Genomic DNA, 16,687 nt, shown 5'->3' on the forward strand with positions numbered 1-16,687 from the left:
TTCCTGAAATCATCTTTTAGCATTGCAATAAAATTGGACAGTGTGGCTAAGCAGTATCCAGGGAGGTCTGAACTCAGATTACACCTTTTCTTAATTTGTTTTCTCTAATTCTGTATATTCAACTATCAAAGTAGCTGCAAGCTGATTATTCCTTTCTTATCCTAGTACAGACGTCACGTGTAGCTGCTCTATTAGTTGAAAACATCCATATGGCTAGCAGATACACTTCAAAGGTATTTAATTAGTGGTGTAGATTCACTTCAGTAGACAGTTCTTTAATGAGTTTATCTAGGCTAGGTGTGTACTGTCAGTTTGAAATCAGTATAGATTATTTGAAGTAGGGTCATGCTTACTTGGAGTAAATTTGGTTAGGATAAATAGAAGTACTTCATTCAGGTTTTGTTTATCATTTGGCTGTCGGCTTTGAATCTTCCAGTACAGCTTTTGCTTTAGTTTTAGTAAGTCCCATATTATTTGGCTCCAGGACTGATGGTATGTGAAAGGTCACTTAAAGTTCTGGTTCTTCTTGTGCTTTTTGTCCCAAGTTCCACTGGTATTGATGTTGCAAAATCATATGTATGTATTAAATTCTGCTCAAAATTTTATTTTTGTGATTTAATCTATCAACAATGATGAAACCATCCCCTAACTTTATCTTGTTAAACTAAAACTTGCTTCACAAGGATGAAAAATTGCCTATCATATCATTATCACCCATTTCCCAAGATTACACTAATATTTCTAGCTAGAGTGTCATTTATATTTGTTAAAATCTATATTGAAGCCTTTTTTTGGCTTTTTTTCCCCTGCCTTATAGAAACAGTAGATATAATTTTCTCCTATTCACATTTACATGTGGTTTGAAACATTTTAGGTTGTACCCAAGTAGCCAAAGAGTCCAGAGGTTTAGTGACAGAAATGTGTCCTTTTGCCATTTAGTTTCCTTCATCTTGGATAATTTGCAGTCTCTTTCTTGTCTCATTGATGAAAATGGTTAAATAGAACCAGAAATACAGTCTTTTATCATGACTAAGAGGCCTCTGAGCATATAATGTTGATTTTGTGTCATTCTTGTTCTTTCATTGAAATGGCAGTAGGTATCTGATCACATAAATACCTGGAGGAGTTCAGGTATATATACATATCTATATATCTATATCTATATCTATATCTATATATCTATATATATCTCTATATCTATCTATCTATCTATCTATCTATCTATCTATCTATCTATCTATCTATCTATCTATCTATCTATACTGACCTAACCAAACAAATGCATTATATCCTATCATGGCATCAGAACAGTTTTTCAGAGTGTGTGCTGTCAGCTTGTGTTATTGCTGGTTGTTGCAGAAACAGATGCACTAGTTAGGCCAAGTTCACCACTAAATGTGGTGATTACTCAGACTTACAGTGTGTGTGTGGAGGAGGGGGATTACATGACTGTACAGCCTGCACCACTGTCTTCCATTTGATTATTCTGGTTCTTCTCCCTTTCACTTCTTTCAGTAGTTGAACCTGCCTTTCCCAGATTTTTGCTCATGCTCACTGTCAGCTTGAGAAGCCTGTAATTAAGTAGGTCATTCTAGTTACCCTTTAAATATTGCTACAACATTAACATTCTCCTAGGTCTGTGAAATTTCCTCAGCATTTCAGAAGTTGTTAGGAAGCAAATTTAATGGTTAACATTCCTGTCTATCACGTCTTTGTTTTCTAATAGCTGTAATTTAAAAATAAATGTTTAATGTAAGTTGCTGCTGTTTATTATCCTTTCCAATTATTGATTTAATGGAAAGTATTTCAGTGTTACATAATGTGAAGATACTGTTTATGTCTTCCAAATATGCAACAGAAACATTCCTGCTGTTCCATTCTCCTTCAGACAATTCTGTTTTTCACATCTAGTAATAAAGCGGTGTCATTTGCAATGTCATTTTTGCTGATTAACATTCTCACTTCCTATGGCATATATACAGTTTTGCCTTTTCTGTTTTTTAAGTTCTTTATTTAACTCTTTAGTTATATACTAAGTGTTGTCAGCTTTTGATTTTTCTCCATTTGTTTCATGTTTTAATGTGCTACTTTCTCTTCCTCTAGACAACAAAAAATGAGGTGGGGATACAGATAATGAATCCATCTTAAGTAGTGTAGCTGAGACAGGTTGCCATAACCATGACTGGGAAACTTCAAAGTCTTTTGCTCCAAGGTCATTTTTTTGCAGGTGTGCTGGATCTGGCTAGGGATTCAGTTAACCTTCTTCATGGCAGTGATATTGTGCTGTGTTTTGGGTTTGTGGCTAAAACAGTGTTGAAAACATGATGATGTTTTGGCTGTTGCTGAGCAGTGCTTGCACAGGATCAAGGCTGTCTCTCTTTCCCACTCTGCCCATGCTCCCACCCTAGCAAGTAGGCTGGGGATAGGCAAGAAGTTGGGAGGACACAGAGCCAGGACAGCTGACCCCAGCTGACCAAAGGGATACTCCATGCTGTATGCTGTCATGCCCAGTAATAAAACTGGATGGAGGTTAAAAGGGTGGGATGGGAGTTGGTTTCAAAACTATCAGAGACTGACCTGGCATTGGTCTGCTTATAAGCTTTGGTGAGTAATTGCCTTAGCATCCATCACTTTTTTGTTTATCCTCACTTATTGCATTTTATTAATTCTCAACTTTTTTCCCCCCACTTACTAAATCATCTTTTTCTTTTTATCCCATTCTATCCCTTTTCACTGCAGGGGGAGGGAGATGGCAGCTGTGTGGGTGCTTACCTGCTGGCTGGGGTCAAGCCACAACAGCAGGATGGAAGAAAAATAAATTAGGAGCACAATCTCTGAGTAATGGGGTTTTGGGGAAATTAAGTCATTTTTCCAAGCAGCAAGCCAGGGAAGAGGCATTTATGCAACCACAGATGAAAGGAGTAGGAGGAGAGGTTGAGAGAGCTTGGGCTGCTTAACCTTGAGAAGACTCAAGGGAGAGGATCTCACTGATGTGTCTAAAAGCCTGATAGAAAGGAGTAAAGATGAAGCCAGACTCTTAGTGCTATCCAGTGAAAGGATGAGAGGCAATGGGCACAAACTTTGCAGTCGTAGTTCCATTTAACTTATGAAAAAAACCCCTCCTACTGTGGGGGTGTAACATTGTAACATGTTGCCCAGAGCGGTTGTGGGATCTCCAACCTTATATATACTTAAAACCCCACTGGACACAGCCCTGCTTTGAACCAAAGGCTGGAACAGAGGATCTCCAGAGATCCTTTCCAGCCTGTTGTGATTCTGTAAATTTTCATGAGTGTTAAGTGAGTCACAGTTCTGTGGATCAAACAGCGAAGAGCAGAGCATAAGGCAACATGGTATGTCATAGGGCTTTCACAGTTGTGGCTGTAGCATATTATTCCAATCTTCAGGATTACCTTGCAGTCCTAGATACACAGTATTTTGAAATTAATTGAATTTTATTATTTATTTAGTTATTAAACAGAGCGAATACACAAGTTTTTGTGTTTGGATCTGTAGCTTTCTCACTGGCAAAACTGGCATTTTTTTGCTTTGGCATAGAAAAGCATGGAAACCTGTGTTAGTGCAGCATCATTATTTTGGAACACACTGTAGCCTGGCATGTGTTCCTGCACCAGACAGAGTTGTCTGAGGCATCAGAGTCTTGTAAGGGAACTTTCCAGTTACAGACTAATGTGCAGAAGGCTGATTCCTCATATCTGAGTATAAAATGACTCCAAAGAAATTCATACTGCATAGATATAGATATATATATATACACACACACACAATTACTTAATACTCACAGCTCTCAGCTGGAAACTGAGTGTATGATGATAGCCTTCACACACATGCTATTCCATGGTAGGACTCCTGGTAAGACAGTTCAATTCACAAATATCAAACCCAGCATTTCAAGATGACTTGCTGTCCTGATTCGGCCTGTTCTTTGCTGGCCTTTTAGCTTGTTGACAATTTTGTAGGTAAGAGTTTGTTTATATTCTTCTGTTGCTGGCATTTCCTGGTCTTTAGTGAGTGGGCATGATCAGTCTAGTCTACTTAGATTATTTGTTAATTATTGCTATTTAGGTATGTATTTAATCAACTAAATCTTGATTGCTGATTAATAAAAAAAAGGAATAGGAGTGGTCCATCTTTTATATATATATATATGTGAGTGAAAAAAATATGAGCTTCCTCTGAGCAAACAATTGCAAAAGGAAATTTGGGAGAGATATATGGTGCAGTTATACTTTTGGTTACTTTAATGGAAAAATAAATTATTTTCCTTTGATTGGCTTAGTGGCTTCAAAAACTTGCTCACTGATTTACGATCTGAAAAAATGTTTGTGAATGCTTTGTAGTTATGAGTTTCCATCTGACCTGGAGAGAATCTTTTTACTGTGTAAGTGCATTGAGAGTGTGATCCCTTTTTGTGGTGGGTGCTGCCTCCTTTTCTGTGGATTCTGATTTGTTGAACAGGAGGAGACAGTTCTGCAAGTGTAGCAGGGCACATAAAACTGCTGCATCAACAGGCAGTGCTGTATGCTGTATTTCTGTACTCACTGCAAATTATGATTTTTTTTTGTCTCTGAATATTTTAGTTTATTTTAGTAGTGTTAAATATCAAATATTGCATCATTCTACCTAAAATTGAGGGTCTCATAGGTTATTCTACTGACAAAGATAACCACAGAATCACAGAATAATAAGGAAGGGACCTCTGGAGATCATTGAGTCCAACCCCCCTGCCAGAACAGGTTCACCTAGAGCAGGTTGCACAGGATGGCATCCAGGCAGGTTTTGAATGACTCCAGAGAAGGAGACGCCAACACCTTTCTGGGCAGCCTGTTCCAGTGCTCTGCCAACTTCAGAGTAAGGAAGTGCCTCCTTGTGTTCACGTTTGTGCCCATTGCCTCTTGCCCTGAAGAAAGTCTAGCCCCATCCTCCTGACACCCACCCTTTAAGTATTTATGAGCATTGATAAGATTCTCCCCCCAGTCTTCTTCCTTGCAGAATTCCTGGCAAAGTTCTTATATTCTCGCAAGTGTCCAGTGTCTTTTTCCACATACTGTGGACAATAAAGTAGTGATTATGTCAGGTACCTTCAGTACAGTTACAGTTATTTACAAAAATACATAAAACTATATTGCCACAAGTACAGAAGGGATTCACAAATCTTTATCTGGTGCTTGTTCTGGTTGTGCTGGTGTTTCACAACATGACTCACCTAAAAGCCCTTCTACATTGCTCTGTGGACCTCAGCCACATTCTTTTTGCCTGAAGCAGGCAAATGTATAGCCATGTTTTATGTTTGCTGGCATATTTCAGACACTTGCTCCAACGCAGTTACCTGACTTCTCACAATGCACTGAGGCTGCACCTAGCAGCTTCAAGTTGATTTTACTGCTGTTCAGCAATGACAGAACTGGTATATATTGCATTAAGACCCAGTCATAATGCAATGCTGAGAGCATCCTGTAAACACTTTCCTAGGATGTCAGCAGTACCAGCACAGTGGCACTAGGGACCACATCCTATATAAAAGGCTTTGGCTGACGATTCGGCTGAAGTGCAATGTCAACAGCACTGTCAGGCTGCGTGAAGGCATTCTGCCCGACACAGCGGCGGTACTGGCTGTGTGTGCACCCTGAACCAGCTGTGGCCTCATGATAGTCGTCTCCCGCGTATGCAAAACGGGTATAGACCCCCTCCTCAAACATCAGGGTTTCCCTAAGTAATCTTGAGTGCTCTGGCTATTGTTACCACCCCTGGGCTTTTACGATAGGGTCACACATCTCCAGATCTGACCTCGTATTCCCCATACTTGTAATTTTCTACAGCTAATTTACTTAATCCTGAAGTCTGACCGGTGGGAATTGAGCGTCGTGCCGGTTTCGTTCACCTGCCCTGGCTGCATAAGTCCCCGTGACTCCCAGGCCACCATTTTCCAGGGTGAATAAAGACACCCGCGGAAGCAACGCGCACGCCGCAGGTCCTTGCTGACAGACTCCGGAGGAGGGCCGCGCAGGGGCAGGCACGGACGCCGGGGTCTCCAGGACCCTTGCCGCAGCGGCGCCACCCGCTGTCACCGCGGCTGCGGCACTCCCGGGATCAGCGCGGCCGCGCTGCCTCCCGCGGCGTTCGCCCGCGCACGGGAGCGGAACGGAGCGGAGAGGAGGGGCACAGTCGCTGCCGCCGCCGCAGCCGCTCCCTCCCCGCGGCGGCCGGGGGGGCGGGACGCCGCGGCCGCGCCAGCGCTGCTGTCAGCGCCCGAGGGGCTGGAGGGGCCCTGCCGGCCGCGGTTAGCTGCCAGGGGGTGCCGGCGCGCAGCGGCGCGGAGCGGGGCCACCCGCTGCTGAGAGCTGCACCGCAGCAGGAGCCGAGCCGCGCCGCTGCAGCACCGCGCCCGCGGTGCCGGATCCCCCATCGCGGTGAGTGAGGCGGGCAGGGGACAGCGGGCGAGCGGGCGGGCAGCCCCGGCGCGGCAGCGGGCCCCTGGCCCTGTGCCCCTGCGGGGCGACGGCTGTGTGCACCGCAGGCAGAGGGGAATGGGCCAATTTAACAGGTTGTGATGGGCGCACGGGTCGCGGCTTTCTCGGCACCTGCATTTTTGGCGTTGGGGTACGTGGTGGGTACTCAAGAGCAAGCTCGTTGTGAGGGATTTAGCACTGCTGCTATTGCAAATACTGGGTCCTCATGCTATAGAACGCTTCCCAGGAAGCTGCATCTTCACTTGAGTGTCTAATAACTCTCGAGTATCCGACAGCTGCCAAAAATGCCTGGACGCATATAGTTGTTTTTCTCCTACCCCATTCGGGCATTAAGATGGTTCATACACAAGGAAATATCAAAACTTTTCTTCCCATTAACATGAAGAAAAAAAGGACATAAAAAGCTTTGACCATCCTTATGGCTCTGAAGGTGGTTTAATGTCCCCCAGGTGATATTTTCTTAGGCTGCTGGGCATTGCAATAGCTCTTGCTTTAAATCACTTCTTTAATAAAGTTTTTGAATGGCTGACACTTCCTTGTGCCAAACGTTTTAACTCTCAAATGTGATTGTTTTTCCTTTTTCATATGTAATTTACGCATAATGGGGCATTATTAATTTTTACTATTTACTGAATGCATTGTCTAAATGAGCTGTGAGGTTCTTTTATACTTTTGATTTAATGAGTACAGGATTCTTTGTAATTTTATTCTAATTACAGAGTTAAATAATTTTGAAGGGACTACCTACAGGGAGACATTGTAATTCAAGACATTTCTAAGTTTGCAAACTGGTACTTAGCCAGAAGTCCAAGAAGAGATGAGTAATTCTTTGGGTTTTTTTTAGTTCTTTTGCTGTAATTTGGGTTTGGGATTTTTTTTTTTCTCCAGGCATATGACATTTACAGAAATCTGTGCTGTTCAGTTAAGTACACTGTATCCTTCAAGGATTGTGCTGTAATAAACAAGCAGTATTATTAGATATTTTTTTTTCTTCTTTGCTTCCTACGCTCTGTGTCCCTTGAATAATTGTGGTGTTGCCAAACACAAAGGCCTTGTATCTTTCTGTATACAAAGCAGTTCAACAGGATGAAACAAGTAATTTGTAGTGAATAATAGAAAAAAGAAATCAAATGACAAACAACTGAAGCATTAGCCATGCTCACTTGCATTTTTCTGTAACCGTACTTCATACCTAGGCAAGTTTCAAAATACAGTTTTTGTACAAAAAAGTCTGTGCTAAGGGCATTATTTTCCAGGTTTGAAAAATATGCGTAATTTAATTATAGATGTACTCCCTGAAGTCAATGAAAAGATTTCCACAGACTTGCCTGACCTGCAAGGATTAGTTCTATCAACTTTTACATTGTGTTATTCCTCATACAAGCACAAGTTTCTAATGTTCCTGGGATATATGGTAGGAGTTGAGGCAGTAGAAGACATCACTGGCCTCATGGTCTTTTTCCATCTGTCTCCTCTAGGTAGAAAGATTTGGTTTAGACTTAGCATGAACATTTGTGAAAACTGTGTTGTGTTTTTTGGGACGTGGCTGGAAAGGCACTCTGCCGAGTTTCGTGTAGCTGGTCGTGTTGTCACATGCTGTATTTTCACGCCCCATTCTGGAGCTGTTTTCTGCAAGGCATAATATAGAAATGTTCGAGTCTAGAAATCCTATGCTGTAATGTATCTATGCCTGTTTGCTGTTTTTCCATTAGAATCATCAGAAATTTCAGATTTTCTCAACCTGGATCTAACAGTATCTTTTGACTGAAGCTTTCACTGCTAGTCAGTTGAAGATGACTAACGACATAGTTACAATGATTTGATTTTTGTAACATGCAGGTATCTCCTAAGCTCCAAGAATTCTAGGTGTATATATGTATATATAATATTGTGCATTTGTGTCTTTATATACAGGCAAAGAACAGTTCTGCAGTGTCTGAGGATGGATAAAGACTTCCGCTACTACTTCCAGCATCCGTGGTCTCGCTTAGTTGTGGCCTACTTAGTGATCTTCTTTAACTTCTTAATATTTGCTGAGGACCCAGTATCTCACAGTCAGACCGAAGCCAATGTTATTGTTGTTGGTAATTGTTTCTCCTTTGTAACAAATAAATACCCTGAAGGAGGAGGCTGGAGATTTTTGAAGGTGTTTCTGTGGCTGCTTGCAATTCTCACCGGACTGATAGCTGGGAAATTTCTCTTCCATCAGCGCCTGTTTGGTAAGTTACATGATGCACCTACTGACTTCCTGATAATGATTTTCTGACTTCTCCTTTTAACTTTCTACTCATTGCTATTTTGTAGGATTTGCTATTAATTGCTTCAAGTGTTTAGAGCTGTATAGAACTCTGTACATTGAAGCATACATCATTGTGGAAATTAATGCCACTCTACTTCTATGAGCGTAATTCACTATAATTTCAGTCAAAGAAAAGGGCAAAAATAGTGAAAAGTGGCTTAAGTACCTGAGAGGTTGGTGATTTTCAATATTATAAAAACATTCCTTTGCATCTTCAGACTGTTTTTTAAATCTTACTATGTAATTTTCTCAGCAATTTCCAGAAAAGCTATTGTTCCTTGGGGCGACAAGACTTCACATCTTGTCAAAAGTAATACAAGTAGAAGCAGAGGCTATTGTTAGTATTAGTAGAGCTGTGCTGAAGAGCTCCTATGTGAAAATGTGGATTCTAGAGAGGCAGGAGCTGTCTGTTTCTTATTATAAGAGTGAGGGAGTGAAATGGGAAGGTAGGAAATGAAAAAAACCCATGGCAGCAAATACATAAAATGTGACTAAACTGAGGGACTAACTGCACATGAACTGACTGAAAGGAATGGAATGACCCTGAGTTAAATTCTGAGACTGAGAAGTCAGATGTAAGTATGTATGGATACAAAAATATCTATAATTGCCTTAACTAAGTCATGTAGTAAATGTAGAAAATCTTGCATCTGAGGGCTCAAGGCTGTCTCTAAGTTTTAGACGCAAGTAGAAGTCCTAGAAAAGATTACTTCACTCTCACCATCTGCACTGTTCTTTGAAACATCCGGTTCCAGGGGTATTGTTGCTGGTTTAGATGGTCTATATATTCTTATACTGGTAGGACTGTAGGATGGATGTTTACTGGAACAGCTCGAAGCACATGAGTGCTAGGCCATTTCCTTAGTCTGTCTCATTCTATTAAGATAAAGAGAGAGCTGCTATAGTTTCACTAAATCAAATGTAAAGCTGTTATGTCAAGGAATGAACAAGAAAAGCCACATTAAGAGACTTCTCTTACTACAGACTTCTCTTGAAGCTGTTTTTGTGCAATGTAGTTGAGCATCTTGATGGCCATTTGGTGGACATTTTGCCATAATGTAATTGTAAAATGTCCCCATAAAGAGGACACTTTACCTTAATTTCTGAGTTCTGGAACAAGCACTGCCACAAAAATGTTTTCAATTCTGTCTTCCAAAACTAAGGAATGATTTTGTTAAATTGGAGAAGATGAGGGGAAAGTAATGAAACTGATGATAAAATTGGAAAATAAGCCCTATAATGAGAGGATAAAGGGAAGATTAGAGGGTGACTTGCTGAAATTTGACTTGAAGGACAAAACCTTCAGCCTAGCAAATGTGTTCCAAGGTCCAGTGCTTGGGAGTGGCAAACAGCCAGCATGTTTGGCTTTTTCTTTTCCCCAAACTGAAAGGCTGGACACTGAGTGAAACAAGTTGTTATAGGATGTGGTTTCATCAAGATGTGAATTTTTCTTTTTGGAAGTATGTTCTAGTCTGACTAAAGAACAATTCTGTCTTCTGTCTAGGTTGGCTATTATGATAACTGCTTCTGGATTAGTAACTGTGTGTCATAAATAGGACATGGCTTAACATAAATTTTAAAGTGACTCGAATCAGCATTACTACCAAATGCAGAAGGTCTGCCTATCCTTCAGTGTCCGTTGCGTTGTGCTTTTGTGCAGTTGCTCAGTGAAACAGGAGAGGGAACTTAACCCACATTAGCAGAACTTAACCCACATCAGCAGAACCCATCTTAATTCTGTGAGGATCATATATCTGATCATACCGATGTTTGTGGCAGCACAAAGATGGGATCAGCATTGGGAGGAATAACAGGCAAGAGATTTCTACCCTGATGGCAGTTGCTGGCTTATGGATGTTTATGGTTATGGTCTGGGTGACCAGTATGAGTCTAGGGTACAGTCTCATTTGAGGTTAGTTGCTGCACATTGAGTTTCATGGCAATTTGAACCAATGGGGAACTGCCACAGTCACACCCCCCTAACCCCAGCCACATCCTTTCTGTGCCTCCTCAAGCCAGGGCTGCTGTTGATGTGATGGAGCAACGAGCCAGCTCAGGCAGCTGATCCCATGGAAAACCGGTTGCTTCTGTTGTCATCTACAGCAATTCTTTGAACTGATACAATCATTTGAGTGCCAATCCTGATGCAGTGGCTGAGGACTGTGCAGCCAGAATAGCTGGGGGCCATGGCAGCCCTACCTTGTATTGTCTTGAGTGCTGTGGGACTGCACCCACACAGTGTGTGAATGGAAACATGCTGTTTGTGATACCCTGCGAGCAGATGGTAGTCTCTGTGACTGAAGAGCTGACTGTGCTGATGATTGATGTGGCCATGCTAAGATGTAAACTAGCTAGTATGGATAAAATGATTGCATTGGTGTGATGATGATGTGGGTTTACAGCTTGAGTATATCTCTGGGTCTCAAGCCCATGCTGACATCTTTCTTGGCACTTATTTGCTGCTATTTTTATGCCTTTCCTTTTGTTGAGATATTCACTGAGTATGCCCTCTGGAACTGCTGGCATCAAGCACTTTATGAATTCATCTCTTCACTGTTTTTAATTTCCCTAGTCTATCTTTTTAAGCAGCTGCTACTTCTGTAATTTATATATATTTTTTTTGATGTAATCTTTTCTTTCATGTATAGTTGATTGGAACTATTCTATTTTTTTTAATGATTGTTAATTTCCCCCCTTCCCCCCGATGCATTATGTTTGTAGAAGAATTTGTGACTAGTTGTTTACTGTGGTCTGTGTATAACCTCTTGCAGTCAGGAAACCAAATAGCACCAGTCAATCTTCCCATGTCAGATCTTGGCTCACTGTGTAGGCTGCAAATTGAAATTGAGAAGGATTAATCTGCACATCTCACTTTAGATGCAGAGCAGTGGAAAGGATTTTCTTTCCCTATGCCCTTCCTGCTCTTTTGTCCCTTGTCTTCTGTATTTCTTGCTGCTGAGTTTGCAGCACTAGAAAAATAGTGTAGCTAGAACTACGTCATGATACGGTTTGCCATCTGTGACAGCCACTGTCTGGTAGCCACAACTGTCAGGAATTATAAAAATAATAGAGATATGTTCAAGCATGTTATATTTCTAAAAGTGGAAGGACAAGGGTGCTGGAAACATTTAGGATTTATCTCTCAGGGTTTGTAGAGAGATAAGGGAGAAGGTAAACTATATTGTTGAGAAGTAGAGATATTGACTAGAGGATGTGGTGGGATGTTTTCTGTTGATAATACTTATTGCAGCCTTTGACAAGTAACCTTTTCAGGGACTTCTTCAAGACACTGTGACTTAAACCAAGATTAGAAAACAATTACATTTCTTGTTCTTCAGTCAAGAAATAACTTCATTTGATTTGCATCTCTTGTGATAAGTATTTTCAGGGAAAACAGCCTTTATCTAGTACATTATTTATATCTTTATGGCATATGGTCAGAACAAATGGAATTTTAAAACTGACTTTTGGCTGTTATCCACTATGTTCCTTTGATTCATCACTAAGCATAACTTCTGTTTGGTTAGATATAGTGTTCTGCCATACTTTTATATTGCAATGGAAAACATAAGGTCATAGATGAGTACTGGAAGTTTGGGGAAATAAAAATTAAAGATAGAATACCTCTGTTATTTTTTGTTCTGCATGAGAGAGCTACTTGAGGCAGGGGAAAGTAGTGACTTCCTTACACTTACTTGAAGATTTCTTGATTTATTTTTGGCTTTATTAAAAGCCGAAAGAGCTTACAAACTGACCCAATTTGATGACACAGTGCATTCAGAAAATGCATGCTGATCTTAAATCCTGACTTAGAAGAATTCCCGAATAAGCACTCACACATTTTTCATGTTGCTCAGGGACACTGTCTGGAAAATAACAATGTTTAATGTGTAGAAAGTGTATGTTTTAATCAGCAGCGTCTCAGCATATGCACAGATGCAGTGCTGTACTCCAACCTCAGGCCCAAATTCTGAGTTTAGTGGGAAGTTTTTTAGCCCAGAGTTCAGGCTGTGCATTTTGCATCAGTGTATATAAATATGCTGTATTATGTAAATTTAGACTCATCATTCATGTGAATAGACTTTTAGCAGTATGGATAAATTGGCAGTATACTTGGAAAATCAGTCCAGCATCCTCAACTGTTTCCCATGTGTAATAATCCTTAGTTCATGCTGTGTATTAATGCACCCATTTTTAAAAACGTACTTATTGCAAAACGTACATGTGTCTATCTGTCCATTTTTCTGACTCTAAATCATCATGAAGACCTATTAAAATCTGATTAAAAGCCTGTGATTACAGGGACTGGATTTTATTCAATTGCCAATGACTGTGCCTAGATTGGTATTCATAGGTTCTTTTCTAAATGATGTGGATGGAAACTAAATACTTAATGTGTTACAAGAAGTTATGGAAAACAAGATCTACAGAACTAAAGCCATGTTTTTTAAACAGGGAAATCATCATAATGTTGCAAGAAAATTAGAGCTCTTGAATAAATGTTGAATTTAATGGATAACTCCCATGAATGTTCACAGTATGCAGTTTGTATAGAATTAAATGATAATCTGAGTTTCATAGACACTGGAGTGAATAAACAAAGCAGTCATTACAGGAACTGCACAGAGCTGTGGCTACACACTAATGTTGCAAATTCTTTAATGGAGGGTAGTGCCACGCTGGGAACAGTTTCATGATAGACAGTTTGAACCAAAACACCCACTGAGGACCTGCTGTCTGAAAGCATTACTTTTTTTTTGTCAAACATCTTATCTGGAAGGCTCTAAAAGGTACTGCAAACCTATGATGAAGAGACTCTCCAGTGTCTTCTTTTATGCTGAAAGTTGAAGTGTGTATCAGCCGAAGCAGTGAATGTCTGCAGATTGCAAGAGGAAATTAGGGAGAACAGGCTTTAGCCTAGATGATAGTCTACTGCATAAGAAATGTGAATCTGTTAGGTGGCTGGTAGAGATAGGATAAATTTGTACAGTAGTACATATATGATTAACTAGTCTCCTGATATTAGGAGTCGTGTTAGTGTAAAATCTGGGCTCTGGTATTGCTTCTAGTATTGGTGTGGCACATTGCTTTGACAGTAGTGTGTGTGCGGTAGCTAATGAACCAAATGTGATCTGTTTAAAAAAAAAAAGATATTGATAAGGTTTGTGCATGGTTGATTGGTTGGTTTTCAGCCAGATTGTTTCCCTTTCTTGTTTAATAGTGGTTGTATGAACACTTGTGCCACCATCTGTAGGAGCAAATGATGGCTGTATGGCATTACTCACGTAAGGTTCTAACCTGATTGATAGAGCGTATTCTTTTCTGTTGTCAGCTCTGTAACTTACATTAAAATAAGATCTGTCACATAATACCCAGGAACTTTGTTCCTCCTTTCTCTATTCCATTGATGACTTCAGCCTAATAGAAAGCAACTAATGTGATATCTGGTAAAAAAAAAAAAAATCCTGTTTTGTATGAATTTCAGTAAGAGTGATCAAGTTAATGCTGTTGAACACGTTCAGGGTCCACTGTGATTACTTCACAATTGATTCACCTCTTTTGTTTCCAGTAAAATGTTGAAGCGATACAATAAGGTTATTTTGGACCCGCAAAATGTGTGCCAAGGGGCCAGTCTAACATTTTGCTAATAATAACACACAAATGACTGTGAGCAAGCATTTCTGAGAGCCAGAATCCTCAACAAAACAACATAAAAAAAGGGAAAAGCTCACAGCCAGCCACTAAGCGCAGGCTCATCAGATTCCAGCTCTGGCATGTTGCCAGTAATTAAGATGTTCGTTTAAAATAAACTTTACATCAGTCATGAGGAAGACCACAAGTGACCTTTCAAATATAAATGAAAAACACGCAAGTGACCTCCTAATTTCTTCTTTTACTCTTGTATTTTTAGAAGAGCTGTAACATCTTACTTCTTCCTTTCTTCAGTCTCAGTGAGAATATTACTGTCATCTGTGCTTAGCATTAGTTGTGGAAACAGTCTCATACCATATTACTTCTGGGTAGTAAATTGTAGAGTTTAATTGGAGAGGAACAGACAGTAACCATGAAAAGATTATCCTCTCTTCAGTGAAAGCTTTTTGATTCTACTGGAGGCGTGTATCCCATTCCCCAAGCAGCAGCACGAGAGTGTGAGAAGAGCTACGTGTCAGATTATCTGTAATGCGAAGGCTCTAGAGAATAGCAACCTATAACTGAAAACTAAAAATAAGCTCATTGCTACTTCATATTGATGTGTCAACTCTGTGTTTTGATCTTTTTGATGTGTCTTTCAGATTTTTGTTTCCATATGAGACTGGGAATGAGTTTGGAATGATGCCTGTCACTTACAGGAATAATGTGTCTCTGTTCCGTGATTTCCAGAAATAGAACTGAGCTTTTTCCTAGCAGAAGCAGCCTGATGGGCAGTGCAGGTGCAGTCTAGTGCAGGGGCAAATGTCTTCTATTCTTGTTCTATACAGCAAGGAGATGGAGAAGATGTTAGTGTGGAACGTCACGTTGCCATGTTCCTGGTGGAGAATGTGGTCTCCTTGACTCCTATGTGTCCTTTCAGAGGCCCCTTTAGGCTGTCAGTGGTGCGAAAGTCCTTCATGTAGCACACAACATTTCTGTTTGTGTGATTCTGCTGGGACTTCAACCCAGCCTGTGTGTTTGCTTTATAAAGTTTATACTTACTGAAAAAAAAACCAAACCAAACAAAAATCCAAAATGAAAAAAACAACCAACATGCTGGGCTCTACAAAACTTTGAATACGTTCTCAGGATTTGAGAACTATTTAGGAAATAGTAAGTGTGGTTTATACATTTCTTAATAGATGTTTTGTCTAAATAAATAAATGTACTCACTAACCAGAGAGACTTTTGCGGTAGAGATTTCAATAATTGTAACCTACGAGACAGGTAGGGAAGTAACAATGAAACATAACCTCATTTTAGATGCTGGAAAACATTTTTTTGCTTCTTCTTCTCTTTTTGTCAGAAGGGGTAGTACCCTGTTTCCCATTGGCTAAGCACTGCCAGATGGCAGAAACAGCAGAGACTTTTCTACTTTGAGGATTCAGACACTACCTGGTGCTTCTAGATGGGAGAGTCTTCCAGGGAAGACTGGGTATCTGGGTAGAGGTGACAGCAGAGCCTTAGGGCAAGGTGAACTGAGACATGAGAAATCCAGGTCTGTAGCCCTCAATAAAGGAAGGACATGGATCTGATGGAATGGGTCCAGAGGAGGGCTACAAAAGTGATCAAGGGGTTGGAGCACCTCTTCTCTGAGGCTGAGGGAGCTGGGGTTGTTCATCCTGGAGTAGGGAAGGCTCAGGGAAGACCTAATAATGGTGTTCCAGTAGCTGAGGAAGGGGGCCTACAGGAAGGATGGAGAGAGACTGTTTACAAAAGTCTGTAGTGATAGGATGGGGGACAGTGGCTTCAAACTAGAGAAGAGTAGATTTAGATTGGATGTTAGGAGTAAGCTCTTTACCATGAGGGCAGTGGAACACTTGAACAGGTTGCCCAGTGAGGTGGTTGAGGCCCCATCCCTGGAGATATTATAATTCTAAAAAGAAGAGGTCATGTGAAATGTTTACAAACAAAGGACTTTTCATCCAAATTTTCTGAGAGCGTGGTTCAGATTAAGTCCTTTGTTTTCTAAGTAATGTGTTCATACCTGTCTACTATGGTTCACTCCAGAGACAGCTGCATTTTAGTCCTAAGCAAACTCAGTTCTACAAGGTATCACAATCCCACGTCTTAGCATTGCTTTAACATTTAATCCACAAGTAGCTCTCTCTTGTTATTGCCCAGGCACCAGCATGGTAGGGTTCTTTGGTGCCATTATGAATGCATCATTAGAGCTGACATTCACTGTGCATAGGTATGCAGCAGC

The 16,687-nt window shown here is 40.6% G+C and overlaps 1 protein-coding gene across 1 annotated transcript in view; it reads left to right on the plus strand.

Moving 5' to 3' along the window:
* The first annotated feature begins 6,426 nt into the window (after positions 1 to 6,426).
* TMEM117 (transmembrane protein 117) overlaps positions 6,427 to 16,687 on the plus strand; it is a 207,000-nt gene continuing 196,739 nt past the window's right edge. Inside the window, exons 1-2 of the mRNA XM_054399554.1 lie at positions 6,427 to 6,431; positions 8,406 to 8,710. Of these exons, the coding sequence (XP_054255529.1) occupies positions 8,434 to 8,710 (277 nt within the window). The 5' untranslated portion in view covers positions 6,427 to 6,431; positions 8,406 to 8,433. The remainder of the gene's footprint in view (positions 6,432 to 8,405; positions 8,711 to 16,687) is intronic.

This window comes from Indicator indicator, chromosome 3, assembly GCF_027791375.1.
Source record: "Indicator indicator isolate 239-I01 chromosome 3, UM_Iind_1.1, whole genome shotgun sequence".
Classification (NCBI taxonomy): Eukaryota; Metazoa; Chordata; class Aves; order Piciformes; family Indicatoridae; genus Indicator; species Indicator indicator.